The sequence below is a fragment of the Equus quagga genome, chromosome 20 (assembly GCF_021613505.1).
Source record: "Equus quagga isolate Etosha38 chromosome 20, UCLA_HA_Equagga_1.0, whole genome shotgun sequence".
Taxonomy (NCBI): domain Eukaryota; kingdom Metazoa; phylum Chordata; class Mammalia; order Perissodactyla; family Equidae; genus Equus; species Equus quagga.
Window position 1 is genome coordinate 4,214,990 of NC_060286.1, and position 10,202 is coordinate 4,225,191.

General features: G+C 39.6%; 2 protein-coding genes across 3 annotated transcripts in view; one reads left to right on the top strand and one right to left on the bottom strand.

Moving 5' to 3' along the window:
• Positions 1–6,149, bottom strand: part of EXOC5 (exocyst complex component 5) — a 50,602-nt gene extending 44,453 nt beyond the window's left edge. Inside the window, exon 1 of the mRNA XM_046647189.1 lies at positions 5,915–6,149. Coding sequence (XP_046503145.1) covers positions 5,915–5,941 — 27 coding nt within the window. The 5' untranslated portion in view covers positions 5,942–6,149. The remainder of the gene's footprint in view (positions 1–5,914) is intronic.
• Positions 6,150–6,332: 183 nt separating this feature from the next.
• Positions 6,333–10,202, top strand: part of AP5M1 (adaptor related protein complex 5 subunit mu 1) — a 29,963-nt gene continuing 26,093 nt past the window's right edge. Inside the window, exon 1 of one of the 2 annotated variants that reach the window (XM_046647190.1) lies at positions 6,333–6,692. In XM_046647190.1, the coding sequence (XP_046503146.1) occupies positions 6,619–6,692 (74 nt within the window). In that variant the 5' untranslated portion in view covers positions 6,333–6,618. The remainder of the gene's footprint in view (positions 6,693–10,202) is intronic. The other variant, XM_046647191.1, reaches the window with a different exon arrangement.

Below are 10,202 nucleotides of genomic sequence, written 5' to 3' on the forward strand. Positions count from 1 at the left end.
ACTAAGGCAAATTTTGAAAACTACCTGCAACACTATGAGAGGAATAGTTTTACTTTTTTTAAACTAAAGTCAACTTTAAAATTCAATCTTGCAGGGGACACCAGCTCTTCAAACTATGATAAAATTAGCCAATTAACCATATTAGCAGAATTATTTTGAAGACTATTAAATGCGGTACTTTAGAATTTTATAAAATATTTTAGATTCTCTTAAACAAAATCTCTCTGCAGGACAGAATATATCTTACTTCTGACAGTAAAGTAATATGAGATTTCTATGCCCAAAAGAGAAAGGCAACAGAATGTTACCGTAATTTTTATACCAGTTTCAGCAAAATTATAGAATTAGACTTTAAAAATTTTAAACTAGAATGGTCTTTAAATATCATCTCAGCCAACCCTTTCATCTCATTTTTATACATAAGTAAACTGACGAAACAACATTTAAGTCTTCTCAAGGTACTAAACTGGTATTGTAGCCCAGAGGTTTTCCCACTCTACTATGATGTCTTTTAAAATCATATAAAGACCATGAAAATTATCACCTAAAATCTCTTATATAATCTTCCATTAGCATTTCAAATCAAATTAAGTGTATTTACAAATTTACACATTAAACATATTTACAGGCACTTAATAAATGCCTCTGGGATAAAATTAAGCAAGCGAATCCAAGGAATCATTTACTTTTTTGATTATGTCCTCAGTAACCAAAGATGTATATATTACATAGTTAGCTATATTCTCTTATTACTATTTTCATACTTCAATTCCAAGGAAAGAAAATAGCATCAGAAAAGTTAGCTCAAGTTTTTAAAATATCTTATATACATAAACTTTTAACAATCAAAACTTTTAAACTATATACCACTCAACTAACCAGAACTTTCATTTAGCTTTTGGATTTTTTTGTTTTTTGAGGGTGAGTATTACATAAAACTTGGACCCACTATTAAGAGAACAGTAAAAATCAATCTTTCAGATTGCTCTCTAACACACACACACCAGACTATCCAATTTCCTGAGCATGCCAAGGACTCAGTATTTCACAGTAATTACACACACGTGCAGTCAATAAGTTAACCTCAATGTAAGGACTTACTCATTCCAAAAATTCACTTCCAAATTGGTTTGACTAGAGAACTCAGAATACAAAATATCAAACGTAACCCTATTACTCTTAAGCCTCTACCTCCACCACTCTACTAAGAGTGGTAGAAGTCTACTGGATCTTGGTGTAGATAAGTTGATCAGCTCCTGTTCCAGTTATCTACTGCTGCATAAGAACCACTCCAATAAATGAGTGGCTTAAAATAATAATAATCAACATTTTGTTCACGAATCTGCAATTTGGCACAACTCAGCAGGGAAACCTAGTCTCTGCTCCATGTGCCATCAGCTGGGGCAGCTCAGCTTGTGGGATCTGATGCTAACTCCAGGTGAACAGTGTCAGAATTGAACTGAATTGTAGGACGCCCAGTTGGTGTCTGCCGGAAAACTGAAGTGAGCTGTGGGAAAAGCCCTCACATATCTGGTGTCAGAAGCGAAGTATTGAGAGAAGTGGTAGAGTGTTGAGAGAAGAAACAGAGTTCTTCTCCTTTTACTCCCCCAACTAGATTTTTAACTCAAACCATCTTTCATGGGGCCGGCCCCCGTGGCCGAGTGGTTGAGTTCGGGCGCTCCACTTCGGTGGCCCAGGGTTTTACCGCTTTGGATCCAGGGTGTGGACATGACACTGTTTATCAAGCCATGCGTGCTGAGGCAGCATCCCACATAGCACAAGCAGAAGGACCTACAGCTAGAATATACAACTATGTACTCGAGGGCTTTGGGGAGAAGAAGGCGGAGAAGAAAAAAAACAAAACCATCTTTCAACTCCAGTACCTAGAATGACTTCTGACCTACAGTAGGTAAGGCACTCAATAAATACCTGCTGAAGGAATACATTTTCTCCTTTACATGATGCTGTACTTGGTAGCCAGTTTCCATAAACACTTCTTTAACAGCTAATAATGGCTAAAACAAGTAGCATTTCAACACCCTGAAGGTAAAGGAGTGCTCCTTACTTGTATATCTCACCTTCATTAATATATATTTAGCTAGTAATTGAACAAGAGAGATCTTTTTTAATAAGTCTGTTTAAATAGCTTTTGTAACTTAGTTTGAAAATCTAAGAGAGAGAAATGTGTGTGAGCAAAAATGTCTTCTTGGCTATTCATACTCTAATCTGAAAGTCAAACAGCTATCGTCACCACAGTCAAATTACCTGACCTCAAACACTATTATCAAGGCACCTATTTACAGGAAAAGAAAAAAATCAAATTCGTAATCCTGGCATTAGGACCTCCACAATTAAAACCCAATTTACTTTACATGCCACTCCTCTTCATGCATACTATACTGCAGCCAAAATGAACTCTTTCTTCGTCTCCAGGGGCTACACTTACCGCCCTTTATGTCCTGGCTTTTCTGTATGCTTTATTGGAAAGTCCCTCCACCCAGTTCCACAAACTCAAATCTAACTTATCTTTTGTATATCATTCAAATGCCACCTCCTAATCCTTTCCCACTTCTAGAGGTAATCTCCCATCCTCTCAAGTCCTACAGTACTTTATCTAGACCTCTCTGAGACCATTCATAACTTTATTTCAAGAGTATGTAGTTATATAGCCATTTTCTCTCCCCCCACTTCACGATAAATGGCAGGTTCTATGTATAATTCAACATTTTCCAAAGTATGTTCCATGGAATTCACAAAATTAACAAGCAGTATAAAATAAAACTCTTAGGGTCAAAACAGTTTGGGAAATGAACTTTTCAGAATCTTTAACATACTAAGATATATTGCAAATCTCTAATGAAACAAAGTATACCCATTTCCAAAACTTATTTGGCCTCTGTACCGTTTGGGCTGTTTTGCAGCACATCTCATAGGATTACTATTTCTCTGGAATGCCCTTTGGAGACATGCAGCCTCATTAATTTTGTCACCTTATCTTGAACTTAATAGGTTGTCAACAAATATTTGCTGAATGAACAGGTGATTGACTCTAGTTAACAAACAAGACTCCCATAAAGGCAGCTTGCCCAAAGATAAGTAGAGACTCCAGAAGAATGACAGGAGAGCAAAACAGCACCTGAGAAGGGAAAACAACGTCCTCAGCAGTGCAGTAAGAGAAGAGAGAAATATTTTCGACAGGGGAAAAAGAATTTACTACCCCAGTCGATTTTTATATGTAGAGGTCATAATTAATCCAAACCACATAGGAATTCGTGTTTAGAATGTTCATCCTGAGGTAATCATTTAGAAACACTACAGATAGATCCTTTTAGAAAGATCTGTCACCTAGGGTTGAAACTAAGAAGGTATTCTGGTCAATTTCCAGGATCCACACTATTAAAATAACTGAATCATCTACTACTAAATCATTTCTATTAACTGAGGAAATATCCTGTAGTTTGATTTTGTTGTGTGAAGATGTTTATGTTAAAAAAGGAAGTCTTGTTGGACTAATAAGATTTTACAAGAAGTAGAGTTAACACTTATGAAAATTCATGGATTCAAAGCATAACTTTGTATAGATTTAACCTCTTTTTCAGGCTGGAAAAATGAAAGCACAATTCAACTTAATAGTGCATTAAAACCAGGATGCGTAAAAACAAAATATCCTTGACTACATCCTGACCTCTGTTTCCCACAGTTCTCCAGCTGTGACTAAGAAAGGGAAGCAGCAGAAAAGACACTCCCTGACTTGTCCTACAATGTAGATCAGATGGCAGTAGCAACAGGAAATGGCAGCAAGGACTGAGGTTTGTTTTTTGCGTTTTCCCTCCTCCCTCTAAAGCAAAGAGAACAATTTTTCACTTAGAGGTGATAACTTATTCAAGAGTAGAGTCCATTATAGGGCTGAAAAGATACATACATTTCTTAATCGTAACTATTAACATTTAATTGTAACTATTAATGTAATATGCTTTTAATTTTGATGAAGCAACAAGCTACGTATGGTCAGGAAAGAGAAAGTGACATTAGTTAAGATCCAGAAGCATGTTTAAGGTTGCTCTATGAACCCTCTGGCCACAGGACTAGTCTGTCTCTATCATCATTGGTCAGTAAATGAATATTACTGGCTAGTGCATAACTGGAGTCACTCAGTTTAAGGTAAACTCTAATTTGGTTTAACTACTTTACTAAATAGCAGGACCCTAGAAAGCAAAACATATATATGTATTTTATATATATGTATATACACACATATATTTCTCTACCTCCTCTCCTTTACCCGGGGCGGGGGGGGGGGGGGGGGGGCAGAAATCAAATATATTTTCAAATAAGTTATATGGACTCCTATGGTCAAACATTTAAACAAAAACAGATATAATACAGTCCGAAACACAATTGGGAATGTGGAGCAGAATTCATTAACTCAAAGGTTAATGCCTTACAAACTGTACGACAAAATAACAGTTTTCTATTAATAGCTGTATAATCACGTATTTCACTAAGTAAATTAAAGATCTCAACTTCATAAATAGATTTCTACCTTTATAAGATATGAAAAATAGAACAAGGAACTACAGAACTACTTAGTATCTTTCCCAGGAACACAGAGTAAAAGCTTTTAGCAGAAAGAGCCTCTCCCTGCTCCTGTGTCAATCAATAACCAGATGGCACAATGTTGGAATGAGAGAAGTGAATGCAATACATCTCCCAACACTTAAATCTGAGGAAATGCAGTTAATATTTCCAAGTTCTTTCTTGTAATTATAATGCCTCACTCACAAATCACTATTTTATTACAATTTATTATAACAGTATGTTATTACTCTCAACAAAAGCATTATCTATCCAAAAGCTGAGAGAAACCCAAACTATAGTAACAGCAACGAATGAAAACTTCCCAATTGCTAGAAAAACTAAGGCATTCAACCTTTAAGCCAAAAAATCCTGCTGAATCTTAAGCAGAAAAAGGATCCAATCTGCACTTATGGAGAAATTTTCTATTGTCAACTGCAGTCTTCTCAATGATTACACTTCTGTTACTCATCATGAAACACAAGCACACACCAAAAGGGTCTTTCTTTCCTTTTTCTTCACACCTGTTTTCTTTTCTTTCACAAAAGAAGATCCCTTATACATGTCATTGCTTGGTGGTCCAGTTAGAATTTCCCTATTCTATTATCTCAAACATCACAGCTCCTTATATTGGATTTCACTAAATTAAATTTTAAGTTTTAGACTGAAAATGCTCAAGGAAACACATGAGAATGCTCACTGTCTCACGCGTTAAGGATTCTCTAGCTGGCAGTGAGGTGGTTTTATAATACACTTAAATTCCTGAAGACCCAAACACAAATGTTGATTTTAGTCTTGCCTCCTTCCAGTCTGAAAGGCTAAGTAGGCCTTTATTGTCCTAAGAAATACTTCAGCCTTTTCGAATGTAAGAGTAAACTGGCAGGCATGTGAGTGCCACTTCTGACATTTACTAACGGAGTACCTACTCAACATCGCGAACCCCCAGTCGCCCCGATCTCGCGGGCCCCCTTAGAATACCACGCGAGGACTCAAACGACAAGACGGGGCTCGCCCAACCCGGGGCTCCCGCCCCTCCTTCCGCTCCCTGAGTCAGCGCCCACGGCTCAGCCCCCGGGCATCTCCCAGCGCCCGAGCGCCGCGGGTTCCAGTCCTCCAGTTCCGGGCTCGCGGCCCTGCCCACCGCCCCCCGGTCCCCCAGCCTCCCCTCCCCCAGTCCACGCCCCGCCCGCGCGGACACCGGCGCCGCCGCCCCACCCCTTCGTGTCCGCACCTTTCTTCCGAGGGCTGCTCCGGGCAGCAGGCGGACGCCTGCGCCTCTGCCCGCCCCCCGCAGCCTGCACCCCCGGCCTGCCACTCCCCGAAGAGCCGCCCGACCCACCTCGAAGAGCTCGGCCGTCGTAGCCATCCCGGCCGGCGGAGAGGCTCGCCTCGCGCTGGACGCCGTTGCCTCTTCACATGCTGCGCCTCAGCGGCGCCGCGCACACGTCCCCGCTCGGCTCGCCGGCTCCGGCTCCGGGCCGCCGCAGGCTCCCCCGCTCCCCACAGAGCCCAGGCGGGGCGGGAGAGCGGCCATGAAGCGAAGCCGCAGACGCCTGTCAGCTGCCTCCCGGCGCCGCCCGCGCCGCTCCCATTGTCACCGCCTCGTACGCCGGAAGTGGACCTGCGCGCGCCTGGTTGGCTGTCGGGAGGGGCCGGCGAGGGAAGCGAGCAGCTGGCGGACCGCAGAGAGGCTCGCAGTTCAGGCGCGTGAGGAATCGTGATCCTTGCGGGCCACCGTCCCGGAAGTGGATTTTAGAGGAAGAAAGTACATGGGTTGCTGCGGATTAGTCAGTTTCTCAGATTCTGGGTGCGGATTCGCAGAGATGTTTGTGGTATGTGTTGGCCAGGAGGGACTCAGAGGTTGTAGTCACTTCACCTGCAGGAGGCTGGCTTCTCTGCTGAGCCTGACCTGTTTGTGGTGAGGAGGAAGGCGGCTCAGGATGAGCGAGCCTCGGGACTTCTGGGAAGAGCCCATCTGAGAAAGCCGGTCTGCGCTCTTGCTCGGGGCCACCTTAGAGTAGGCTGATGCGTTAGTGGCTTATCATGGCCCAGCGAGCGATGTGGCTCATAAGCCACGAACCGGGAACTCTACTGTGTGGCACCGTCAGATTCTCCAGGTAAATGCAAGTCTGAATCCTAGGGGATGCTGCATCGGAGGGATGGGTGGTGTAGCATAGTTTTGTGATGCAGTCTACCCCTGGTCCACCACCTTGGGCGAGTTGCTTAACCTCTATTTCATCTGTGAAATTGAGATTTCAATAATACTGCCTCAAAGTTTTGTGAGAATTAAATGAGTTGATTCCTGGTGCAAATTAAGTATTATGTGTTTTCTAAAATTAGTATTACCGTATCTTAAAATTAACTCCACCTGCTTAAAATTGCTGTGGAGATGACGAAGGAAAACTTACCACTAAACGTGTTTCAGATTTTTCTACTTTCATTAATAAAAATCATTCAAGGACATTTTAACTCGTCCTTCTGGAAAATCCTTGCTGAGCAGTATCAGGCTATTGTCATCTTATTATGTTTCATTCCTAAATTTCCAAATAGTTTAAAGTTCCTAATTGTTGAAGAAAATTGAAAAAGTACAAAAAATTAAATTATTTTCACTTGTTCTTGGATTGTGTAAACTGATCTGATTCCACTTGTGGAATTTGCCATATTTTATCGAAATACCTCTGTGAGGAGAACAATACCATAACTCATGTGGGTGGCAATTGAGTAGTCTGTTTCACCTTTTATTCTTAGTGACTATTGATGGTTCTTTCTTTTTTTTTTTTTTTATTGATGGTTCTTTCTTGACATCAAATTCATTCTTCCCTGAGGAAAGCTCTATAGTGAAGAAGCGTAGCTCTGAATTGAGATTGAGGCCAATAAGGATGAGTGTAACTTTAAATGTAAAATGGTTGGCAATATGGATATGAAAAATTCCCTCTTTGCAACCTAAAGTTTTCGTTACTGAGGGCATCAAGAGTTGGAGTTTACCATTTTCCCCCAAGATACCTGGGCTTACATTTGTTGGTACTGGACCTCAAGTAAGGAGATTAATAATATCTCTTAGTGTAGTTCATCAGCCTCATTGGTCCATCCAAGGTCCTCCACGTTTTACTTATATATTGCCCTATATATATCTTTATTTCTGCTGTTCTCCTCCCCGCCACAGGTAACTTACATGTTTGTTGCTATCCTTTTATTTCCATCTTTGTGTGTGCATTTTTCAAATTACATAATTAAGTGTGCAATAGACTTCATTCCCTTTTCTTACATTTGTTAGATTCTCAGCACTCTTTTTAAGAATCATCCATGCAATGATAGACGTGGGAAATGTTCTAAATCTGTGCTAATATTGTAGCCACTAGACACATGTAGCTATTGAGCTTTTGAAATGTGGCTGTTGTAACTTTGGAACTCAGTTTTCTGTAATTTTAACTTAAGTTTAAATAGCCACATATGGCTAGTGGCCACTATATCGAGCAGTGCGGATCTAGGCCGTTGCTTCTCCTTGGTCTGTAGTACTCCTTTGTTTACATCCTCCACGTTGTACCTATCCTGTTCCCTTAGTGATGTTATCCCCCGTTGCATCCAACTCACCCATCAGAACAGTGCTACGGTAGATGTCCTCAAAAAGTCCATGGGGCATATCTTTGCTGATTATGACTAAATATTGGTAAATAATTAGCTCCTCAGAATACTTTCACCAGTCTTCACTCTCACCAGCAGTAAGCGAGGGTTCCTATATCTCCTTTCCTCCTAACACTTAATTTCGATTTTTACCAGTATTGTTGTAAAGGTATCTTATTTTTCTTTGCATATTTCTTTGTAGCAATGATTAACTCTTTGGGATTCCTCTTCGGTGAATTACCTATTCATTTCCTTTGTCCGTTTTTTCCTTGAGAGTTGCTGGGGTTTTTCCTGTTAATTTGCAGGAGTTCATTGTGTATTCTTGCTGTTAGTCTTCTGTCATTTTTAGCTATTACAGATATTTTCTCTTAATTTATCATTGTCAACTTTACGTTGCCCTTCGTTAAACAGAAATCACAAATTTTATTGCGATCAAAGTACTTAGTGCTCCGGGGGATTTGTTGACGTCTTTTCCTACCCTTAATTCCCAAAGATATCTTCCTACATTATTTTCTCTTAACTTTATCATTTTATCTGTTATATTTAGCTCTTTAGTCCATCTATAGTCCATCTTTGGATGTGGCGTTAATATGGGAATCCCGTTTTGTTTTTCTTGGTACCGTGAGCCAGTTTTCCTAACGTCACCTTCCAAACAGTACATATTTTGTTCATTGTTTTGTGGGGCTATTGGTAGTTTATTATGTCTTCCGTGTAAACATTGGTATGTCTCAGTTCTATTAGTTTATGTATCTGTACTTGGACCAATACCATACTGTATTTATATCTGTGACTTTGTAACTTATTTTACTATATCATAGAGGTAAGATTTTTTACTGCTTATAAAATAAGTCTCTTGAAGAAGTCATACTTGTTTTCAGAATTTTTTCCCACTGTGCTCAGAATATTTCAGAAGAAAAATTCACATCTGTTTGGGTGGGCTTTTCAACATCTCTATGGAAACAGCAAGTTGGGTTCAAATAATTCATTTGTTACTTATTAATTCTGTACCATTGAAAAAAATAGTTAAGGTTTATTATTTTCAATTTTCTGACCTCTTGGGACTGGTATTAGGGCTAAACAGATAAACAGATATGCTGTAGCATATTATCCACATATATGCCAAAGGATAATGGCCGTCATTTAAGATTTAAAAGGCACATGATCTTTCCTGTATCTGACTACTTTTTCCCCACAACAGAACTTGTTTTAGGTTCTAGTTTAGAGGTTTGCTGTCAGATAGATAGTAATAGTATCAGCTTAAGTCTGGCTTAGGTTGGTATTGTACCGCATAGTTGTAGGACTGTTTAAGGTTTGAGACCTATTTTAGAAAAGGCCTAGAATAAATCTAAAATGACAGGATGAGTCCTTGAACAAAAATATATTTTGAGTACATATTGAGGCATCATATAAGGCCCAGATTAACTTCTTATCTTTACATTCAATCATGAGATTCTTACACTTAAGAAGAACTTTAATTATCCTCCAGATCGCTAGAGGATAAGACACTACACTAGAGATTAGTCCAAAATTCTCAGCTGTTCTTATCCAGAGACTCAAAGAAAGAAATGACATTCACCTGCTAGGCCAGTACTGGCATGCTGGCTAATTCTTTCCCTTTCTCAATCAAGAAAATGCATCAGAATGTAAATGAGTGAGGTTTCCTAGTACACAGATAACTTTGAATACATTCCTGTTTTTCTTTCTTAAAATTATTAGTAAACATTGATGTTTTGTTAGTAGTATTAGTGAAAAAAATTGTTTTGGCCAGGTGTGTGCTTGATCCTTGATGAGAATTGCTGATGTGTTCTTCAGTTACTCCTTTATTTTACAAATAAGAAAGTGGATTTAGGGAAGTTAGGTGATTTACACAGAAGTTAATAGCCATTAGATGACTTTGTTCTGTACTTTGGAGTGAAGGAATAAGGAATAGGGAAAGTACTTTTGTTTTTTAAAGATCGGCACCTGGGCTAACAACTGTTGCCTATTTTTTTTTTTTCTGCTTTATC